At 45.7% G+C, this 23,996-nt stretch overlaps 1 protein-coding gene across 5 annotated transcripts in view; it reads right to left on the bottom strand.

Moving 5' to 3' along the window:
• Gnas (GNAS complex locus) overlaps positions 1 to 23,996 on the bottom strand; it is a 51,716-nt gene extending 27,720 nt beyond the window's left edge. For 2 of the 5 annotated variants that reach the window (XM_028769674.1, XM_028769675.1), the window contains exons 1-2: positions 22,575 to 23,993; positions 21,527 to 22,451 (exon numbers count right to left, since the gene is read on the bottom strand). In XM_028769674.1, the coding sequence (XP_028625507.1) occupies positions 21,527 to 22,451; positions 22,575 to 23,993 (2,344 nt within the window). The other 3 variants (XM_028769676.1, XM_028769672.1, XM_028769673.1) reach the window with 3 other exon arrangements.

Raw genomic sequence — 23,996 nt, forward strand, 5'->3', positions numbered from 1 at the left:
GGCTGTACTGTCCACAGTGGTTTGGTGATGCTGCAGCTGAAGTTTAGCCAGCAGCCCCTTTTATTCTAGCACCCTATATATATAACTGTAAATGAAAAACCATCTAATCTCTGCCAACATGAATTCTGACACGAGGACTGAGACCAGTCCTTCAGACACCCTTAGGATCCCATGACATCAGTGTTTCTACAAAATCTCTGTTTTCTTTTTCCAATGTGCCTGCTCATTGTTAAAAAGGGATGGAATTCTCCAATACTTTTCTTATTCTGACACTGAAAGTGCCATTCCTCTAACAGGCTTTTTCTGACCCCTAAGCTGGGTATACTTCTATATCACAGGTATCTGGGATAATTTTTTTCCTCCAAATAACAATCATTTTAAAATGAAATCTCTAAGCAGGTAGAGCGATAAATTGGGGTGCTATCCTTGTTATCTTTCTCTCCAGCTCCCCAAGCATGCTTTACAAATAAAAAAGGGAAAACAAAATAGGGTCTATTATAGTTTTCAAGTTTTTTTTTTTCTAATGTAGATCCACTAAAATCTGAGGGGTGGCCATTCATTCCTGCATCTCTGTAGCAGGCAGAACCACCCTGCAGAGTGTCTAGGATAAATTCCCTGCTTGGACCTGTCTCAGCTGCGGGGAGAACAGGCTCTGCATCCCTGCAGTACCCCTGACCACCTGAGATTCCCTCCTCCCAGAAGATGCCACAGATGTGGCATTCTGCTTGTTAATCCCGAATGGAGAAAACAAAGTGGTTTTATTTGTGAATGCCAGTAATTCACCCACCACAAAGCCCTAAGTCCTTCTCGCCTTATCTGCAGCTGCGGGCTAATAATCATCAAAATCGCCTGTGTATGGAACAGTGTGTCAACTGAGTGAGGGGGAGGGGGCAGGAAAAAGAAAACCACACATTGTCTTGGAAAAGGTGACTGTGTAGTGAGTACCCTGGAGACAGTGGGAGATGGACATAGCCGTGAGTGCTAGATTCGAGGCTGGGATCCCTCTCAGAAGCGACATTACTTTTAGCAGACATTCTATGTGTAATGGTTACACAAAGGCTGCTGAGAAGAGTGGCTCAGACCCTGCTTTCCACCTCACAAGCAGGGGTTGGGGGGAGTAGAGAGGCAATGTAAGACAATGTACCTGTATGTCTGCCTCTGTGTGTGTGTGTGTGTGTGTGTGTGTGTGTGTGTGTGTGTGTATGCGTGTATATGTGTGTGTGTGTCTGTGTGTATGTCTGTGTGTGTGTCTGTATGTGTGTATGTGTGTCATCTCCAGGGTTCTCACAGCTAACCTTGGGCATGCTCAGTTCACTCTTTTCTCTCTTACTTTCCCATTCCCAGAAACCAAGGCTCTTTCCATCTCTAAGAAAGCATTTGGAATTCACTTTTATTTCTTTTCTGGACATGCCAGAGTGCTTTAGGGAACTTCAAGCAGGCCAAGCAACTACTTGAGATCAGAGGATTAGAGAAGAAGGCCAGAGGTGGGAAGAAAAATAAGGCCCTTCCTGATTCTTCCTTGCTGTGAACACAGGCTCAACACCTAGGTCTCTGACTCCCCCACAGCCCTATAACATGGCCTCTGCCTGCAGCGACTCCTGTCTCTGTTGGCTCTGTGTGTATCCAGTTCTGAGGCCCTTGCATGTGCACTGGAATGGCACATCTGACCTAGGTACTGACCTTATAGAAAGCATAATTTTTAACAGGGGATGTGTGGCAGACCACAGTCTTCCGGCCACTAGAGACAGGCCCCAGTTGGGAAGACTGGCCTGAGGACTAAGAACCTCATCTTGCCTATAGAAAGGGAGAAGAAGGCAGCACCTAGCAGGTGGCTGGCTCATCTTTGCAGGCTCTTCCTTTCCCAGTCCTCCTGGTAGAATAGAGCAAAATGGTGGAGACCTGGGTAGGGGTGCATGGTCTGCAAGGAGGAGCTTAAATTCTCTTATCAAGTGCATCTGTCATTCAGAGGTGACAGCTGTCTGCTCCCTGTACCCCAACAACCCCTGTCCCTTTTGGGTCTTTTCCTTCCCCCTACTACAAGACCTCTCCGTAAAAAAGCTGAAAGCATCTTGTTCTTTCACCATAATTAAGAAGCTGTCAGGGAAATGGCATAGCTGATTTTTTCTTTTTTTCTTTTTTGCTGCTGCCGGAGTGAACCTGTTCACCACTCTTTCCTTTTCTCTCATCTGCTCAAGTGGTCTGTTCTCTGCTTGAAATCAGCCCCTTTGCTGATGGAGATTTTAGCTGGAAGCAGAGAGTTCTAAGCAAAATCCTAACCTTGGGAGGGTGGGGAGAAAAACCCACGATTTGAGCTGGACTGTGTTTGCAGCAAGGTGCCTGCCCAGCCATTTTTCATGGTGGGAAATGGTAGCTCTTTGGCTTTGCATACCAGTCATTGTCAGGATCTACAACTTAACAAAACCCAGAGGCCGTTCTCCCTGTTGGCTTAGCTAAGGAGCAAGAGGAAGCTATTTAGAAGGAAGTGGAGAAGTTTGATCTGGGAAGATAAAGTCCAAATGCCTTTAATGCTTGAAGGGAAAGTGTGTGAGCGTGTATGTACTACTGTTACCAGCCTTCCTGCTGCAGGTTTGAAACAAAGCTGTAACTTACATGCATAATTAATCACCTTGTTCCTCGCTGAGTGTCATCCAGTTGCAGGGAAGGCCATTTCTATGTGGTGTGGACACTGAGCTACTGGAGGGTCTCTCTGCAACAATGTCTCATCTTGTGACAAGGTTTTGCTCATCCTGTTAACTGTCACAGAGGCACCTTGAAGGTAGGTAACATTCAAAAACCACCACCAACAACAAAAAACAAAAACAAGCAAACAAAAAACCCTATCTCTAAGGAATGTTGAGCTCTCTCTGCTGCCAGAATGTGACATACATTCAAACACATATTATGAATGCAGTTTATAATATTCATCCTTGTCTTCAACTACTTACACTTTAAAGAAACTCACATGTCAGGAGCTTTCAAAATTACCTTAATTTCCTTTTCCTAAATATCATACACCTGGGGAAGGCCGCCTTTACGTTACACTAGGGAGGCTTAACTGACAGGCTTCCGGGTTTCTAGAGGGTAGCTAGTATGTGACATGTCAGACTAGGCATCCAGGTCTCCTTCAGCTGAGTCACTGCTGGTTAATGCACCTCTGAGTGACTCCAGGTTAAGGTGTGCAATCAACCTGTGCCACTAAGCACCAGGTTTTCCTCTAACTGTGACCACACAGCCAGGAGGCTGTCCGTACCAACAACAAGGCTATTTTGTGGCTTGTATACTAGAGCCCCTCTTGGTCTTTTCGCTGTGCCTGGACCTTCCATTTCTTGTTTAAAAGAATCCAAGTGACCAGACTACCAACATACTATGCTTCCCTGGAGGTGTGGGGGTTAAGGGGGTTTCTCCATCTTGGGAACACAGGAAAGGAAAGCCAGTATGCTGTACAGGAGGTTTCTAGCCAGACACAGTCCTGAGCAGGGAAGAATGGGGTGAGAAAAACAGGTAATGAGGGCCTGACTCACCCTCCCTGTCCCCCGCACTGCCCCTGCCCTATTGCTAGGGACTTCATTATTAAAAATGTGACTTTTCCTCATTTTGGTCTCACAGAACTATTAAGAGTAACCTTACAAGACTTTGGCAGCTAATGGGATTAACTGAACTGAACACAGCCACCTGTAGCCCTGTAAGGAAGCCTGGGCCAAATCCCTACCTCTCAAATTCACTGTGAGCTCATCCCTGAATATCCCAAAGGAGCAATCCCCATGTCCCTGTTTTAGTTCTCTGTGAAGGGTAGAGATTTTAAAGGAGAAGTTTAGGATTCTATAAATCTGAATTTGGCTTATTATAGAAAACTCACTCACTAAAGAATTCTTTTAGTTCAGTCATCTGCCAAAATAAATAAATAAATAAAATCTATCTGTGTATGCATACATACATACACATTTTACAGATACATATAAGTGTATATGTAACCTACCTAGGCTAAACATTAGAAATGTATAGTTTAAGATATTGTATTCTAAGGGGAATATGTAGACAACTCACAAGTATTTGTGAAAGGAAACCTGAAAACAAATTCTAGATATTTTTCATTTTATAGAATTAATGACAGCATTTGAATGCAGACTTTCTGTCTCAGGGAACAGGAAAAAGAGGCCTGAAGAGCAGGAGCTAAAATGGTGGATCAGAGCTGAGATGGAAGGCAGGCCAGGATCTAAAATGGTGGATCAGAGCTGAGATGGAGGGCAGGCCAGGATCTAAAATGGTGGATCAGAGCTGAGATGGAGGGCAGAAGGTTGTGAGCAGTGTGAAAATACTCTGGCTGCCAATCATAACTACTTTCCCCATCCTACCAGCTAAACTGCAGTCCTTAACACAGGCAGAGTATTTTAAGGTTGAGAGGAAGAATTCTGAACCCATTTCCTGAGAGAATTTCAGCCCTTGGCCAACACCAAGCAGACATTTAAAGTGCGACCTGGCTAAAGGTAGTGTTTGATACCACACTTGACCTAGCACCTACAACCTATATCTACTCTCACAGAATGCCTTCCTAGAAATTACCCAGCATTGTCCACTTCCTGTGTCTGATTTTTTAAGCACAAGACCATAAGGGGAGCAACCATGTCTTAGACCTTTGGCTTCCACACAGGGAAGGGCACATTTCCATGTATATGTACTGAGTGGACTGAATGAATGAATGAATAAAAATGCCCAAATCAAGGCAGACTCACCGACCCGGGCAGGACTCATCCTCTTGAGAGAGGCGTGGCGGACACGTGGGCAGCTACTGCATGCGTAGTGAGGCTACTGGACAAGTGGACGGCAAACAAGAACATTTAACACACACGTTGATTGGAAATTAGGGGGCAACTTATCAGAGAGGAAAGATGGGCTCAGATGTATAAGAGAGTAGGTAGTTTCCCATGCTCCTTGCCAAGGTTAACGAAATCTACATAGGAGTAAACCCGAGGTCTGCCAATGGTCAAAAATGTGGAAAATTTAACTGGTGACAACTGTTCTCATTTGGAACCATGCTGGAGAATGGCTCTCTGCCTAGGCTGGCATGTCAATTTTATGCTAAATTCCCAATCTCCCCTTTTCCTTCATCAGAACCGCTGTGACACCCCCTCACCAACTCCAAAGATTCCAAAATGTCACAGAAGGTTCATGGTGCGAGCATGTGTGCGAGCATGTTTGAGTGGGGCTCCTTCTCTCGGCTATGAGGACAGCAACCCTGCACTCCCCCTAATCCCAAGTCATTTTGTTAAGTCTCAAAGCAATACAAATTCAGCTCAAGTCAATTAGCAACACATTTCTAACTCTTGGTACTTGTTGGGGAGGGTCAACCACTTTTCCTGGTGGGGGAATCTAAATCATGCGAAGGAGACCAGCAGAACGATCTGGAAGCCCCCCTTTCATCTTTGTGCTGACTGTGCTTCAATCAAAAGACCCAAATGTGGAAGAATAGGGTCCAACCAACTAGGCCAAGGGTTGAGTTGTTTTGTTTTGTTAAACTTGACCTAGTGAGTAAAGCATAGGACACAGAGGCAGCTGACAGAATATTTTCCTTACTTCAGCCAGGAAGCTGAAGCCGCACTCTCTTGACTTGTGTATGCTTATGGTGTCTTCCAGCCTGTGCCCTGACCCCAGTGCTGAGCCATCAATCTTGTCCCCTGTCCCCTGGCTTAACCTACCCCCTTCTTTTCCCCTTACTCTTCCTTACTGGAGAGAATTATCTTCCTCTCAACTGAAGATACCCAGGAGAATAAAACTTGTTTTTCAAAGCGAGGTGGTGGAGTGGAAAAAAGGAAGGAAGGGAGGAAGGAAGGGGAAAAAAAAAGATAGAAAACAATGCCCATATGGAACCTGGCTGGAGCCAAATTCTTGAGGCCATCAACCTGCAAAACTCTCCGGATTTCCTTAATCTCTGAAATGATGCTCAGTGGACAGAGCGCTCACGTTCACCCGTAGGACTGTCCTGGCTTTGTTCTGGATAATTACTGAATCAAAGGACTCACAAAGATAGAGTGGGTTGTTTTTTTGTTTTGTCTTTGTTTCTGACAAAAAGGTCCATGGTGTGCCAGATTGCTTAAAACAAAATAGAACAAAACCACTCAGTGGGCGAAGCACGTGGAAACACTCAGAGAATCAGGTTATGGCAGGAGGGTGTGGTAGGGGGGAATTCTAACTTCAAAATTAAACAAAATATTTGGATTCAGGTAAGAAACTCTGAAGAAAGCAAATGGGGCCTGTTGGGAAAGAGAAGCCAGTGGCCAGGCCTCAGAGGTCCATGGTGACCCCATCTTGGATCCACTACCAACCTCCTGGTTGCTATTTTCCCAAGTGGGTCCTGAAATCTGGTCACCCTCTGAGCCTTCCCTCTTCCTCTTCCTTGCTTAAACCCAGCCAGGTCTTAGCTGTGTTCAGTGTTAGCAGTCCATCTCTGCTTGAGCAGCGATCACTACTTGAAACCCTGATCTTCTCCAAGACTAGAAGTTTCTCCAGGGCAGGGACTTCATCTGGAGTGGAGTGTTAACTTGGCAATGGCTTTCCTTCTGTTCTCTCTTCTCTCCCTTGCCATGACACTGGTTCTCTGACATAATTTCTGTGCTTCTTTTCCTCTTGCCCTTTGTATCTCTCTCTCTCCTTCCTCCCCTCCCACCCACTAACAATAAAGAACTAGCTAAGGGAGGTGACCTTAACTAACAAGTAGTTCTTGAGGACCCACAGACTTCAAAAGCTCAGGAAAAAAAAAAAAAAAAAAAGGAGAAGCAAGGAGCGGAGGGGAATCCAGATTCCTTTCCCCTGTTCCCTACCAGAGTGAAAAGGTTAAATTAAGTCAAGGATCTGTGGAGAGATGGCAGAAGGTGGGAACTAGCTTCTGTACATACGCTTGGGGTGGGGGAAGCCAAATAAAGAACCCTGGGACCCGTGGTTAATAAATACTTCTTAGTTACACATCTGGGTGAGGAGCCAGAGATAAGGACACTCACGGCAGGGCGGGGGCTGGGACTGGGGGCTAGGGCTGGGACCTGGGATTGGGGCTGGGGGCAGGCTTGTAATCTTATGACTTCATTTTAACATTAAAGATCGCTCCTAAAAGGAAAGGGGCCAGGCCAAATGTGAGGCGTGGGAAGGTTTTCAGTCCTGTGGGAAGGGAAAGTGGGCATTGTGTCCCCAGATGGGATTAGGGGGCCTAGTAGGGTGACCTGATAAGGCAAGGATTTGTGTGTTTGGAGTTGGTCTGAGAAAGAACCCCATCAAATGAGAACAGATCAAAATTTGACCCCCTCCAATGTGTTCAAACTAAGCACCCAGGGACCCAAGGCAGGATGACACCCCACCCAAGGACACTCGTGAAATATGGGGCTGTTTTCTGTTTGGGTTGTCTACATTTGATCTAGAGAATTCTACCCATTCCCACATTTGCAAGCAGAGCCAGCTATTCTGAGCTCTTTGCTGACCTCTGGTGGGTAGGTCCACTGGTACTGGAAACGGGCTGCTCACCTTTATCTGTATCTACTCTAACACCTGGGGACAGCTCCCTGCTAGCTGTGAAGGTCACATTTCAGAAGCCCTGAAAGTGGGGGTAAAGGACCAAAAAAAACCCCAAAACAAAAAACAAACAAAACAAAACAAAAAAAAACAAAAAACGCCTTTTTAAATCTTCAGGAAAAGGAAACAAAAGACAAACAAGCAAAATGGACAAGAAGGAAAAAAAGTTGTAACAAAGTTTGAAGAGAATTGAGTAGCAGAGTTGAGGAAGCCTGAACTAATACTTTGTATCTTATTCCTCTGACTGTTACATTTTAGAAGAGAAATAGAAGAGGAAGCTGTCGAGAATGAAGTACTAAGGCTGGCCTTAGTGGAAGAGGGTAAGTTCCCAGCAGTCTGCCACTCCTGCGCGGGAAGCCCACTGCCTTTCTCAGTTGCTGTGGAGGAGACAGGGCAGTGGGATCTGGGCAAGTACAAAGGCACTGTCTTTGGGACCTAGTTCTGCATTGTTCCACTGTGTCTAAAATGTCCTCTCCTCCAGGGAGGTTCCTGGGATTTCTCCTAGGAGCCTTATGTATATATTCCTTTCCCAGCCCTTGGCTGGGTGAAAAAGGTTAAACTTTCTGACCTCTGCTGCTACACAAAATGGCTCCAGGTAGAGGACCCAGAAATGGCTAGTCATTTGTTAAAGGACAAAAGATGGCCTTAAGAGGTTTTTCCTACATTAGCTGCCATTTTGGTAAGGACCTATTCAAAGGGGTGTGTGTGTGTGTGTGTGTGTGTGTGTGTGTGTGTGTGTAGGGAGATGCTAACAAACACCTTCTACTTAAAACTTCTAAGAGAATTAAAAAATTCTAAACTGAGAAAGACACCCCCTCCCCTCCCTTTCCTCTAAACGACAGAAGGATGCGCCCAGGGTCTCAGAACTGCTCCTGGAAGAATAAAAGTTTAGCACTGTTACACACGAGGCAAAAGCCCAGGAAAGGGGGGGCTTCCAGGTTTGCACCCCATTATATTTTATCTTTCTGGCCTCCTAAGGTCTACAAAGTGGGAATACTTGCCACCAGAGATCAATTGCTGACCTGAAACCTTTAAAAAATACACATTCTTTGACCTGGGGCGGAGCTGCGTCCCTGGGAAGGAAGATAAAGGGAAGGGGCTGTCTGAAGCAGGCGCAGGCGTGAATTTTCTAACACCAGGCTCTCAATTGTAAACTCAGAGCGCCATCTGCCAGCCAGTTCTGAACAGCCCTCCTTTGTTAGGATTTTTCTACTTCCTAGCCCTAAATAGTGGATGTTCTCCTTTTTTTCTCTTTAAAGTATACGTGTGTTTTATAAATTCTGGGTCAGAAGTATTCGCCCTGCAAAAAGATCCTACTTTAAAAAAAATTGAAAATGAAAAGAAAAAGAAAACAAAAAAAGAGAGAGAACAGGAAGAAAACAAACACGTAAAATGCCCCAGGACCTTTTGCTTCCTTTCTCCCACTGTGTAGTTGGGGTGTAAAGGAGATGGGCTCCTTTCTCTATTTAAGGCAGGTAGGCTGGCCCCACCTTTTCCTTCCTGAGGACCCTACTCCCTGCTGGGAGCTATCTCAACATGAGATCTTACTGGACTTCCGGGGTGAAGGTGTTTGCTGTCTGTCACCTTGAGTGTCTGAGGGTGAGCCTTGGCTTCATCAGTTTTAGATTCGTCTGCCAAATAAATTGAGTTTCTGCTCTGTGCTCCACATTCTCCAGATGTTCCTGCCCTAAAATCCCACCTTGTGAGTACTTCATATACATAGAGGGAGGCCTGGGAGACATTGAAAGTTTCTGGCTTCCTCTTAGAACAACTCATCAAATTTGTTACCTCTTTGGCCATGGCAGAACCTTGGGTTGGCTTGAATATTTCAAGATATAGTGTTAGTTTTTCCCTGGCATCAATTGGCAAGCACATGGAACTCTAAACTCAAGTGTTAGAATCAACAAAGGTCCCAGCAAAACCCCCGAGCTTAAACCAGTGCTCTCTCCATCACCGTAGGACCTCTGCAAATGTCGGGGATGCACTACCCCCACTACTGAACCTCTCTCCCCATCGAGGCAACATAGGAAAGCGGTAACATGAAACATTTCCAAATACTCCCATTAGAAAGTGGGATCCCTCCTAAGTGTACGTCTTAAATCCTCACTTGCATATCTGCTTGGCAAAACAAAATGACCTTCTGTGCTCTCCTCCTAAGAGCAAAAAACGAAAGAAACCGAAGTCACATGAACGCTAAAGTATAAATAGCCTGGAGTTTTTTGGCTACCCAACTTTAAAAAGCTTTCCCCCTAACATCTGGCATTAGACTTTGGGTTCTGCCTTGAGTCTTCTAAGTATTTCCTTGGAAAGATGTTGTACTTGGTCCCAGGCAAAATCTCAAAGTCAACATTCTGAGGTTTTTCCCTGAGTAATTTCTAGGATTGTGCAGTGAGGCAGTGAGAGCTTTTCCTAGTTAGGCACTTTGCTTAGTGGAACCTGGAACATTCAAGCGAATCTGCAAGAAGTTTAAATGTCAAATGCTGCTTCCCCACCTCACATGGCCAGCATTTAACTGCTCAGACCCAATCTGTTTTGACTGATTCACCCTAATATTCAACCTGATTGCTAACTTTGAGGTGTGAAAATCTTAAGTTCTTTAAGGGGAGAAAAAGAATGGAAAACATCTTTACCTTTAAAATGTTACAAGCTGAAAATACAATTCTAGTCAGCATGGCATGAAGCCCTGCATTCAGCCCCAGAAGCCAAAGGACAGAGACAGATAAGGTGCTAGCTGGTGACTTGAGCTCACTAAAACTCAGATAAACTGAGCATTGGTCTGATGAGTAGACACGGGATAGAGGCAGACTTTTAGGTGGGGACGTATCAACTCTCTTATCAAAGCCCTAAATACATTCCTTTAGACCGGAAAATATCTTTGGTCAGTAACTTCTGGAACTACTGTTTCCTTTCTGACAATATCCCTCCTCTTCTTCCTCTTCTTCCTCCTCTTCCTCCTCCTCCAACTACTCACTGTAGTCACCTCATTTTCAGTACCACACGAAGGTGACAGGTCACTTTTCCATTTGTGGATGGCTGTCTTTGGAGTCTACATCATTAAGGCTGGTGTGCACAGGCTAATTCAAGGCTCTTTGGGTATCTGTGAGTACATGGGAGGTACAGGGTACTCCTTTGCTGTCTGGATATCCATTTCCCTTCTACAGTCCCAGAATTTACCAGTGCACATCAGGCAGAGGGAGACAGGCTAGCATGATGCTAAGTTGTCACAACTTAAAGAGCTCTAGGTACAATTTTTAAGGGTTAAAAAAAAAACCCTATGTATGCCCCTGATACTGGCTGCCCATTGGCTAGTTAGATAATTAACCTATCAAAGTCCTAGACCAATACATTGTTTATTTGACAAAGAATTTCTTCTCTATTTAGGATCATCTGGGGGTCACTCTCGGCTATTTGTGGATATTGCTTCTATCCAAGAATGTAGGTGACCAAGATTAGCGTGCACATTGCTGATTGGTTAGTAAAAGAGACAACTTTCCTTCAGATGACTTATCTGTAGATGAACAAGTTATGTCACATGTGGTGTCTAGCTTCTTCCTCAGGACAAAGGATGGATGCTGTCTGGGTAGGAACTCTCAACTATGGGTGATATTTAGTGGTCACCAGAAAGATTTGTGTTGTCATACTTAATTGTGGGGAGGTGGTGGTGGCAGTGGTGGTGGTGGTGGTGGTGGTGTGTGTATGTGTGTGTGTGTAATGTGTGTAGTTGTGGCTTTTGGTGATCATGGTGGTGGTATTATGTATGTGCTCATGTGTGTGTGTGTGTGTGTGTGTGTGTGTGTGTGTGTATCTGATGTCAGATATCTACAGTACACAGAACAGGTCCCAGCCCCCATGGTGAAATGTCAATGGACTTGCTTGGAAGACCCCTTTGTAAATAAACCCTTTAAATAAATGTTCCTAAAATCTCAGTGCAAGGCTAAAAAGAGTAAGTCATAGCTCAAAATATGAAAAATGTGGATCTGACTAAATTTTAGGGGCCCCTATGGGCCTCATCTTTGGGGTGGGGGAAAGTATGAAAGTAAAGAAGGACCCTTCCCCACCTCACTGGCCTTCCTTGTCCTCTCTCTCTCTTCTGCCTTATACCCTCTCACCATCTAGTGGCCACCTGAGATATCAACTATTTACTGTCTCCAGGCTCTTCTAAAGCCCACCACCAAAAAACCTCTTATCTGAGGGGACAGTGGGCAGGAGGCTCCTGTGAGACACATGTGATTTTATTGATAAGCTATCTAAGCACACACTAGGTCCAGCAGAGCCATCCAGAGTGCAAATGCAAGGAATTAAGACGTACACTTCCCACACATGATAAAAACAGTAATAAAACCGACAAACAACTTAAGGGACAAATTGCAAATAAACTCTGCCTTTCTTAAGAAGTGACGAATTGGGCTTTGGTCCTGGCCCTTGTCCACTTAGGGATGACCACATGGAACAATAATAGACTGAAGGCAGTCCTGTTTTGAAAGATTATGTTTGAATGCACTATGTATCTGTGCACTTCCCCAGGAATGCCACCTACTCTTTATGCTGTATCCTTCAGGGAATAAGGGGAAATTATTTTTGTTTATTTGGGGTCAGTGAGACCAGTAAGCCACTTTTACTGCTTTAGAAGCTGGGGTCCAGACTCAGGATGGGTCTCTGAAGCCCCAGGGGACTCGACGTATCTAGCAGGTAAGCTTCAAGATGCTTGCTCTTATTTCATTTGCAGCTCTGGGGTTCTGGACCCATCTGTGCCTAGCTTTGGGTTTTGTGTGTCATCGTGACCATTTCTGTTGATGTTTGTGGGGGGAAAAAAATCTAGTTTTGGACTTACCTGGGTGCAAGTTACCTGTAGGAATGTCCTTCAAGAGTCGTTTACACATTACACAGTACAACCAGTTTGATGAGGGACAAACTGGTTACGTAGGAAGGAGGAGAGAGGTAATCAGAACCTTTGACAGAAGGACAGGCAAGAGCCAGCAAATCAGAAGAGAGACTCCAGCTAACTGTTCTGAAGTCTTCGAAAGAGGTCACTCTCCCTTAGCAGTGGCAGCAAGCAAGCTCGACCGTGACACTCCTGAGAAGGTAGGTTCACTAAATTTCCCCCTTCCCATTATCAAAGAATAATGAGACAAAGTTTAAGTACTTGCTCTGTCCCCCACACAAAATGTGTGTGGCTGTCATAAACACCGACTGATTCACATTAAATTTCAAATCGGGTACCAGTTGATGTTACTTTGACACCTCTCTCCTCACCCCAAAGTAAATCATTCAAATTTAGCAAGATCCATTGTTTGGGTTTGGTGGGAAGGACTCTTTTAAGTCAAAATATTCCTGAATTCTCCTGAGCTTTCAAAACACCCTGTAACACAGTCTGGGATTTTACCTCTAAGGACAACAGAAGCACACCTCCTTAGCATTCGTCGCTCTCCCACAGGTCACTTGCCTGCTGCTCCTTGGTTATTGCTTCCAGTGTGGCACATGCAAAATACTTCCAATAATTCTAACTTCAAAGGTCTTGTGTCAGAGACCAAAGCATTCTGTGTCCCCTCAAGCCTGTAGTGGTTGGCAATAATTGAAAAGTTAACATTTTGGGGGGAAGGGTGGGGTGGGGAACAGATCCTTACCTCTCTCTTAGGGTCTTGTCCTCTTCCACTCCCACCAGTTGGTCTGCCTGTCCCGGCGGTGATCTGGTTATGGGAAGGGAAACTAAAGAGACTTTTGTTTGCATGTAAAACAACCACATTCAGACCCCTGAGCTAACTGAACAATCCTGAACTAATACATACATAGGTAGCAAGAGACAGAGAGGAGGGACAAGCAGGAATGGCACATGATACTTGTTCAGGAGGGGGTTAAAAATGACCCTCTGAGGGTTTTCTCTTCCTTCTGCCACATTACCATATAATCCTAAATTTGGCAACGTCTCATTTGTCTATTGCTTGAGTTAGCTTGTGGTTACAAACCGTGTAACAAGGAGTGAACTATAAAATGTAGAAGCCAGAAGTGTGAGGTGCCTAGGCTGAAGTTAACAGTCTCTTGTGGAAAATATACAAAAATAATAAAATAATAAAATCTTACTTGAAATAGAGAAGGGGGAAAAAGAAGTTGTAAACTCAACATTTGGGGGGAGCTCACATATGCAACACTCTAGCCCTTATACAATAAAAAGCTTCACCTAGGAGTCTGGCTCTCCTTTTAGGGAATTAAGAAGGAAAAAAATCCTCCTCTCTGAGTCCTCTGGAAACTAAGCCCCCTCTGGCAGCTTGCATCTGAGACTACCCACTAAGTAGTCTTAAGCTGCATAAAGGCCTCAAAGATTCTTCATCTGAAACTCCAAAGGAAAGGCCGGATCCATTTTCTTTCTATTCTCTCTGAAGAGCTTGATCCCAGGTCAGAGGTCCATAGGTCAGCCTAGGAATGTGATGCAACAACAGAGCACTCCATCCAGTGGACTGAAGTCCTTAATAGGTGGGTGTCAGACAGAGTCCCAGGGTCTGCTGCCGGGAGGCCCACAGTTCTTGGCCTCTGCTCACTCTGGCCCCTGTTGTTTCTACTTGGAAAACTTCTGTTTCTGTGAAGTTTCATTTTAAAATAGGCAAAAAGCACACTAATTTTAACTTCCTGAGAACTGTGGGAGAGGAAGGTGCATTTAACCTGTGTCATACGTTTAAAAAGAGAAGAGTTCAGAAGCTAATTTTCATTTGCTGCTTGTGTGTCTCCTAGAAGACACAGAGGCATCTGAAAAGCTATAGTTTGGCCAAGAAGGGGGTGGGCACATCTTCTTCGGAGGGGGAATTGATTGTGACATACCCAGAGCTGAGGGTTTCAAGTTTAATCAACAAGGCTGTCCACCTTTTAAAAAAAATTAAATTTACTTCATTAAAATAAATCAACAAACAAATTCAAATCATGGATTCTTGATAAATGGAAAAATGAGACTTAGCTGTGAACTAAAAATAAGGATTCCTTTAAAAAAGACCAGGAAGAGAAAAGTTATTTGGGACCCTGTAATCCTTTAGCAAGAATTTTGTGTACTGTAGCACTGCCCATTTGGGAGTGTATACACAAAAGCAACTGCATTGTATTATTATTGTTGTTGTTGATTATAGTAATAATTATATTCATTATATATTCATTATATTAGTAATTAACAACAACAGTAATAATAATAATTGCTGTTGTTACTGATGTTGATGTTGTTACAAGCTTGAGCTCTCCTAAAGAAAACTATTCTAGGATTTTTGTCAGAAAAGATGTCAAGAAAACCTAGGTTATTAAAAAAAAAAGAAGAGCAAAAGAGAAAAAAAGCTTCTGTATGTGTGTGTTGTGGGGTGAAGAAAATGTGTGTTGTGTGTGTATGTGTGTGTTGTGTGTGTGTTGTGTGTGTATGTGTGTGTTGTGTATGTGTGTTGGTAAAGCAAATATGTATTATGTGTGTGTTGTGTGTACATTATGTGTGTATGTGTGTTGTATATGTATTATGTGTGTATGTGCATTGTGTGTTGTATGTGTATACATGTGGCAGTGAAGCAAATATGTTGTGTATGTATTGTATATGTGTGCCTTTGTGTGTATTGTGTGTGTTGTGTTATATGTGTATATGTGTGTGATGTATGTGTATGTACATGTGGTATGTGTGTGAATGTGTGTGGTGTGGTATGTGTGTTATGTGTATATGTATATATGTGTGTGTTGTATGTTATGTGTGTATGTGTTCTGTATGTGTTCTATGTGTGTAATGCATGTGTGCATGTGTGTTGTATGTGTATTGTGTGTGTATGTGTTTTATGTATGTGTTTGTGTTTGCTATGTATATGTATATGCATTGTGTATGTTGTGTATGTGTGGGTATATGTATGTGTTGTATGTGTGTGTGTTGTGTATATGTTGTATGTATGTGTCTATTTGTATGAGTTGTGTTGTGTATGTTGTATGTGTATGTGTTGTGTGTGCATGCTATGTATGTATGTGTTATATGTTATGTGTCTGTATGTGTGTTGTGTATCTGTTGTATGTGTGTGTATGTGTATATTGTATGTGTTGTGTATATGTGTATACATTGTGTGTGTTGTGAGTATATGTGTTGTATGTGTATGTGTGTGTTGTGAGTATATGTCTGTTGTGTATGTGTGTATATATGTTTGTGTATGTTGTGTTGTGTATATGTGTATATATTGTGTGTTGTGTATGTGTGGGTATATGTATGTGTTGTACATGTATGTGTGTGTTGTGTATGTGTGTTGTATGTGTGTATATGCTTGTGTGTGTTGTGTGTGGGTATGTTTGTGTTGTATGTGTATGTGTATGAGATGTTTGTGTGCATTGTATGTGGGTATATGTTTGTGCTGTATGTGTATGTGTGTGAGATGTTTGTGTGTGTTGTGTGTGGGTATATGTATATGTTGTATGTGTATGTGTGTGTGATGCTTGTGCTTTATGTGTGTATATGTTTGTGTGTGATGTGTGTGTTGTATATATGTGTATGCATTGTGTGTGTTGTGTATGTGTAGGTATATGTAAGTGTTATATGTGTATGTGTGTGTTGTGTGTGTATGTGTTGTGTGTGTATGTGTTGTGTGTATGTTTGTGTGTTGTGTTGTGTGTGTTGTATATACGTGTATAAATTGTGTGTGTTGTGTATGTGTGGGTATGTGTATGTGTCATATGTGTGTTGTGTATTATTTGTGTGTATATGTTTGTGTGTGTTGTGTATGTGTTGTATGTGTATGAATTGTGTGTTGTGTATGTGTTGTATGTGTATGTGTGTATATGTTGTGTGTGGTGTGGTGTGTGTATTGTGTATGTATATGTATTGTGTGTGTTGTGTATGTGTGGGTATATGTATGTGTTGTGTGTGTGTTGTGTGTGTATTGTTTGTATATATATGTTTGTGTGTGTTGTATGTGTTGTGTATATGTGTATGAATTGTATGTCTTGTGTATGTGTTGTATGTGTATGTGTATATGTGTTGTGTGTGTATGTGTGCTGTGTATGTATTGTATGTGTATATATGTTTGTGTGTGGTGTGTTGTATATGTTGTGTATATGTGTATGCATTGCATGTGTATGTGTGTGTTGTGTGTGTGTACTTGTGTGTATATTGTATATGCTTTGTTGTATTTGTTATATGTGTGTATTGTGTGTATTTGTGTGTGTGGTGTATGTTATGTTGTGTGTGTTGTATATATGTGTATGCATTGTGTGTGTTGTGTATGTGTGGGTATATGTATGTGTTGTATGTGTGTGATATGTGTGTATGTGTGTTGTGTGTGTCTTGTATGTGTGTGTATGTTTTATGTGGTGTGTTCTGTATATTGTGTATATATGTATGTGTTGTGTATGTGTGGGTATATGTATGTGTTTTATGTGTGTGTATGTGTGTTGTATGCATGTATGTGTATGTATTGCATGTGTGTGAATGTTTGGGTGTGTGGTGTGTGTGTGTGTGTGTGTGTGGTATGTGTATTATGTGGGGGGAACAGTGAAACAAAAGTGTGTATAAACCTCCACAAAATGGCTTCCCCCAAAAGGACAGCTTACATTTCATGTTCACTCGATAGACATTAACAGTCAGTGGTCTGTCAGGGCCTGGCTAGGATTCAGAAAGCAACAGACTGTTAGACACCTGTCATTTAACAAGGGATTTTAAGATCACAGTGAACATTCCAACCGTCATGCTCTCAGCTTTGAGAAAGCCATATAGAAGTTTTCAAATGGGCACGGTGAGCATTAGTATCTCAGAGTTAGAGGCCTGGGTCCTTCACATACTTACCATGATACCTTTGGGAGAAAAAAAGGCCCTGGCATTTAATCTCTGTGATTCGAGTGGATGGCTCACGGAATGGAGTGCTGAACTGAGTGGATGTGCTCATGGAATGGGGTGCTGAGCTGAGTGGATGTGCTCACGGAATGGGGTACTGAGCTGAGTGGATGTGCTCACAGACTGGGGTGCTGAGCTGAGTGGATGTGCTCACGGAATGGGGTGCTGAACTGAGTGGATGTGCTCACAGACTGGGGTACTGAGCTGAGTGGATGTGCTCACAGACTGGGGTACTGAGCTGAGTGGATGTGCTCACGGAATGGGGTGCTGAACTGAGTGGATGTGCTCATGGAATGGGGTGCTGAATTGAGTGGATGTACTCACGGAATGGGGTGCTGAACTGAGTGGATATGCTCACAGAATGGGGTGCTGAACTGCTTTTACTGCCCAGTACTGTTTCAAAGGGTTGATGACTAGACAGAAGACTTTAAAAAAATGAAAAATGCAATTAAAACGTGTTACCATTATCATCAATGGCCACTAACAATGTTAAAAGCATGAGCCACCCCCCCCTTCCAAGGCTGGGGGTGATCCCCTTCCCTACGTTCATACCATCTTCTTATATGAGCTAGATAAACAGAAAATTACCTATTTAGAAAAAAAAAAGTTTTTGAGAGAAGTTGAAATTTTTAAAGGATCTCTGCAAAAAAAAAAAAAATGTGTTGTTACTGCAGATGTTATTGGACATATACCATCGAAAGATGCAAATCTTCCTTAATTTTAAAATTTGGGGCTAGGGGAGAGGGGAGCTATGCGCTTCCTACTGCATCAGACAGTTCAGTGGAGGCCTTCTGAATTTAGAAAAAGAAAATGGCTGCATTAAAAAAAAACAGAAAAACAAACAAACAAAAAAAAAACAATCCATATTCTGACATGCAGTGCAGTCCGGTACCATTTGGCAGCCAAATAAATTATTGTATAATTAATTGTGATTTGCTATAAAAATGAGGTGTTACTATGGTGGTCATATTATACATAGTGCTTTACCTACTTGTAATAAAGGCAGGAGATACTAAAAAAATTCTGATCCAGTGGTCCCTTGCAATTCTAAACCAAGAAATAATAGCTAAATGAAGTTTTGAAAAGAAAGGGGAAAAAAAAGGTCTAACCCACTGATTTTAAGCTAACAGAAACATGAAAACAGTCTTTGATTACATTATGTTAAAAAGCCTCAGCTCTCTAGACATTATAGAATTTTTATTAAATATTATCTTTCTATCTATCATCTATCTTTAAAAATAATTCTAGCAATATGATGTTTGGGCAATAAAAACAGAGTATGCACACAGAAAAATGCTTTTTTTAAAAAGCAACAGATGAATCTGGATGTGATACATGAAGAAGCATGTTACAGGATGGTCATTTGATCTACCATTTCAGGGGTCAGAAGGAACAGATATCTTGTTTAAGGTAATGAAGCTATACACTGAAAAAGTCTCATAACTGTGAGTAAATCCTCTCCTTCTGCTTCGACCCTCCCCAATCAATAACAGAGACCCAGATACAATCCATCTCTTGTTCCTTCAGCAAAATGAAAGCAGCCTAGTGGGAAACTGCAGCCTGCTTTGACAGACAGGGCTGCTGCAGTGTCACGCAGCAGGACCAATGGCTGTCTTAGAGGCTCAGGCGAGGCCTAGGCTAAGGCTGAGCAGCCTGCCTTCTGGACGATGCTGCATCTAAAAGAACAGAGTGGCTGATATCCACAAAGGGCAGGCAAACCAGTGCCATAGTACCCCCCCCCAAATGTGCTTCTGTTTGGGTTTAATTATCCCCTCTAGGGGGGAAAAAATCTAAGGGCTACAAGGGAAGCGTCTGCTATTCTGAAAGAAGCCGGCCTCAGACCTGAGGTTTGCTGCAGAGAGCTGCATTAGCAGACAGCGTAAACTTCTGAGCCCTTTCTCCCTGTAAGGGGGTGGGGGGACTACACAGAAGACCCAAGTCCTGTTGCTATAGGGACACTGGAATAAAAATTTCTCGGGAAAGCTTTGTTTCTCAAAGGAAGCAACTGAGGACCAAGAATATAAGAATATATGCCTACTTGACCAACAGGGACTCAGATATGCAGAATCAATTAGGTCTTCTACCCGAAGACATCTGTTCCCCCACCCACCCCCAACTCATAGGTCAGCTTCTCAGAGTATGGAAATAAACCTGCAGTGAAATCCGAGCCTTGTCATGTAGGGTACTATGCTTTTCACGTAACAGGGACATGTGAAATTTATAGCAACTTCCCTTTTCCATGTGTTTGATTCAATGATACCAGTATTTCCCCAGGTAGGCATAAATAAAATGACCATCCCGTTTAAAACCATGATTTGCAGGAGGCATATCACAGCAGCACAGTCATGTCATCAACGTCTTTAATAAACACCATCACAGATTACCAAATGTTTCACAAACAAATGGAGCACAGCCTTAGAAACTGTGATCCTGAGATCCCTTGACAGGTTTTAGAGAATAAAATAAATTAATTGTGGAGATTCACTCGGGAAGATTTTATTTGAGCCACAGATACAGACCATTGTTAATTACTGTTTTGATTAATCTGGCAAGAAGAATGAATGCCCCAGGTTGGAAATGAGAAGTCTGGAGTGGGAGGGGCTCTGGCTGTAGAAGGAGGGGAGTGGTCTCTGCAAGGGGAGGGGACATGGAGAGCGGAGGAGTGGGTTGATGGGGAGGGGGATGGAAGATGAGGGCCTCAATAGGCGTCTATCTGGCTGGCATAACATTTCTTTAATCTTCATCCTAAAAAATCTTTATTTATTTTTTTATCCCCAACTGATTTATAGAAGATCTTACCTTCAGTCTTCCTTCCCGCAGCTAAAGCTGCTTGAAAAAGATTGACAAGCAAACATATACACAGTTCACAAGTAACAGTCCCACCTTCCCATGCATTATCCACACATTTAGTATGCAGTCTGAGTATTTATTGTTTTTATTTTAATGGCAATTAAAATACAAAGGCAGCATTGTACTCCCAACATACAACTCCCAATCTTCCTAAACTAGGCCCCTCCTGCCACAAATTGTAAAAATATAAGCGATTGCCTTACCTCGGGCTCTTCGCTAAGAAGAAAATTATTTTATAAATATATAAACCCAGACACGCCCACCCCCTTGAAATTATCCCCGTGTGTTTTGAATGTGGCCTTGCCAACAGGGCTAAAGTATCCCCCCCCACCTTCCTCCTGCTCTACTCCCCACCACGGGTGGACCCAGTATGTGTGTGCCTGTGCCCTGAATACAAAATACACATGTTTTGAACAACCCCAAAGCCCCAGATACCTGGTGGTCTGGTTTTTTCAACCGTTAAGGCGGGAGGGTTTGACATACGTATTGAGAAGTGAGGAAATGCTTAGCGCAAAGGGAAAAAGAGAGAGAGACGTACCGGGAAAAAGGTTATGGAGGCCCGCGGCGGCGGGCCCCACTCCCCCTAGCCATCGGCCCAGCAGATTACCCAGGATGCCACGCCACTGTTGCCTGCGTTTTCCCTCTGCTCGCTGCAGAGAGTCTGCACACAGGTTATTACAGAGTATGTGTACCGACACGGAAAGTTTTGGTGGCGCCATGGCGCAATTCACAAGATAACCTATTTTAGAGTACAAATATAAAAACGGCGGTACGTTGAAGGGGCCTGGGATGGAAATTGGGGCATACTGAGCATGTCATGCACAGGCGAACACAGAAAATGGACACCAACACACACCAACAACAAGCTGTCTGAGTCGAAGCAGCCGTGCTAGGCGAGGCGGGGGCGCGCACCCCGATGGCCCTAGCCCACCGCGGTCACGAACAATCGAGCCGGGGGAGCCCCGAAGGGCCCACCCCAGCAGTTCTGGGCTCACCTCACGCCCCCGCCTGTCCAGCCTACGATCGCTGGCGCTGGCGCTGGCCTCCGGCCGGTAACGACCCTCAGTGTCGCTCAGCACCACTTTTCTCCCTGGAGGGCATACAGTTCGGCCACCCGAACCTTCCAAAAGGCCCCATCTCCCACCCCCGGGCAGAGTTGGGGTCCCTCCCTGGAACTTCTAACAGGGTTTCCAGACCCCTCCTCCCACGGGCAAGGCCCAAGCCCCACCGGAAGGCCCTGCCACCCCCTCCCTGGGCACCCGGGGAGGCCCTACTGCCCAGGGGCAGAAGCTGCCGCATTACCTAGAAGCAGCAGGCGGTGTGTACACATGTAGTCCATCTTCTCCTCCTCGAGTTGCTTGTCGATGAGCTTGCTGCGTTTCTTATCTGCGCGCTGCTGCTCAATGGCTTCTTTGCGCATCTGTTTGCGCCTCTCCTCGATAGGATCCTTGGCCTTCCCGGGGCTGAGGGATCGTGATCGGATACACTCGGATAGACCGAAGCAGCTTCCGAAGGCTCGGGTGAAGAAGTTGCGTACTGGGTTGCTCCCAACCGTGTGGCTCCGGGGCAGGCCCGGGCGGCGGTTTCGCCGCAGAAGCCACTGGAAGCAGCCAGTGGCCTCTTCTTCCGACTCATCACTGGAGGACTCGATCTCGCAGATGCCGGACGATACCTCATACCTGCAGCAGCTTCCGCCCCGCTGCTCGTAGTTGTCGGGCCAGGCAGCCTGCGGCGGAGCAGGCCGCGGAGTAGGCGGAGCAGTAACCTGGATCTTGGGGCTGAGGGGTCTAAGATAGGCCCTGCTTGGGGAGGCAGAGGCTGACCCGCCGGCAGCAACTGCGCGGGCAGCCTCTGCTGCCCGGGCAGCGGCTGCTGCGTGGGAAGGAAGGGATGCCCTGGCGGCCGGAGTTGCCGAGAGTGATCTGGCTCCCCAGACCAACGGACCTGCATAGGCTGCCCTAGCGGCAGCTGGTCTACCCGCGGCTGACATCCTTGGGGCTCCGGGGACTGCCCCGGCTGACGGATGGGCTCTAGCAGATAGGACTGCTCGGGTAGAGGGCTCCTTAGGGGTGACGGGGACTGCCCAGGCGGCAGGCTCCGCCGGGGTGGCAGAGACTGCCGCGGCTGCGGGCTCCACCTGGGTGACAGGGGCTGCCCCGGAGGCAGACTCGGCCATGGTGGCAGGGACTGCCTCGGAGGCTGGCTCAGCGGCTGGCTTGGCGGCTGGCTTGGCGGCTGGCTGGGCGGCTGGCTCGGCGGCTGGCTGGGCGTCTGGCTCCTCGTCTGGCTCGGCGTCTGGCTCAGCGGCTGGATCTCCGCTGCCTTCGTACTCGGACTCTGACTCGGATACAGACTCACACTTGGACTCTGCAGGGGTGGTTGGGGCGTCCGGGGCTGCCCCTCCGTCAGGCTCAGCACGGACAGCTGGGGTTGCTCCGACTTCTTCAGGATCTGTCTGGAGATCTGAGGATGTTCCTGGAGCTGTTCCGACTTCTTCAGGATCGGTCTGGAGATCTGTGAGTATCTCTGGGTCCGGAGGAGCTCCGCCGGCATCAGGCTCGGTGGTGACGGCTTGGGCAGCAGGGACTGGCTTGGCATCCATTGCTTCAGGCTGGGTGAAGGATCCGTCCCCTCTGTCCAGAGAGGGGACTTTTCCTTCCACCGCTGCAGCGGTGGTAGGGCTTCCTTCCATCTCGGCTGCTTCTCGCTCAACTGGGGGTCTCTCTGCGTGCTCGCTCTTATCTGGGGCTCCCGAGACTTCGATGGGCGGGACATCACTTGCGATTGGGGGGCTGTCCATATTGACAGCGGTGTCGTAGTCGACCCTGGTGGAGGCGCTGCCAATCTCAAGCAGGGGTCTGGAGATCTCCATTGGGGAGATGTCGCATGCGAAGTTAGGAGGAGATCTGACAGCCTCGCGGAATGGTCTGTCAATGGCGCCCTGGACCCAGAGGGGAGGCGCTCTCTCGGCGGGAGCGAGGCAGAGCGTACTCGAGACCGCGACTGTCGGGAACTCGCCGCCAATGCCGATTTGTGGGATGGCTCGCGGGAGTCCTGGGGGTGGGCTATCGCCCCCGAATTCTTCTCCATCGAACTGAAACGGCACAGATTCTTCAGGTGGAGGACTGTAGTCTCCTCGGAAGCCAGCGTTTTCAAATCTGAGGTTCCCGGGCTCCGCGGGAAGAGCTCTGGGGACCAATGCTTCCGGACCTCCTGGAGCAAGGTCTGGGACTTGCAAGGGAGGCTGGCAACGGTCTCCCTGGGCAGGCTCATTGAACTCAAATGGCATAGCTTCTTCTGGTGGGGGGGTATATGCTCCCCGGCCTGGGGTCGCACCAGTGGGGGTCCCGGGCTCCAAAATCGCTGGATTGAAGGTTTTGAGGCCTGATGGGGTCCCAGATGGTCCAGGCTGCTCCAGGATGGGCCAGAAATCTCCAAGACTGGGCTGTTGCGTCTCGAATGGCATGGCTTCCTCCGGAGGTGGGCTGTAGTCTCCACCCACTCGGACTTCCTCGAAGGCCTGGCTGGAGCTGTGGATGTCAAATTTGGGGTCTTCTGGGGGTCCGCTGACCTCACTGCCAGTCTCGTCGGGGATGGGCTCATTGTTAGACGGTTCGGCCTCCAATTCTTCGGCTGGGCCAGCCCCAGCACCGGGGGCAGCTGCCCCTGCGGCTTCCAAAGGTTCTTGCTCGGGCTGCTCCCCGACTTCAGCGGGGCTATCGTGTTGTCCTGACATATTATTGCCGTGGAGGCGGTTGAGCATGCCCATAAC

The sequence above is a fragment of the Grammomys surdaster genome, unplaced genomic scaffold (genome assembly GCF_004785775.1).
Source record: "Grammomys surdaster isolate TR1022 unplaced genomic scaffold, NIH_TR_1.0 193, whole genome shotgun sequence".
NCBI lineage: Eukaryota > Metazoa > Chordata > Mammalia > Rodentia > Muridae > Grammomys > Grammomys surdaster.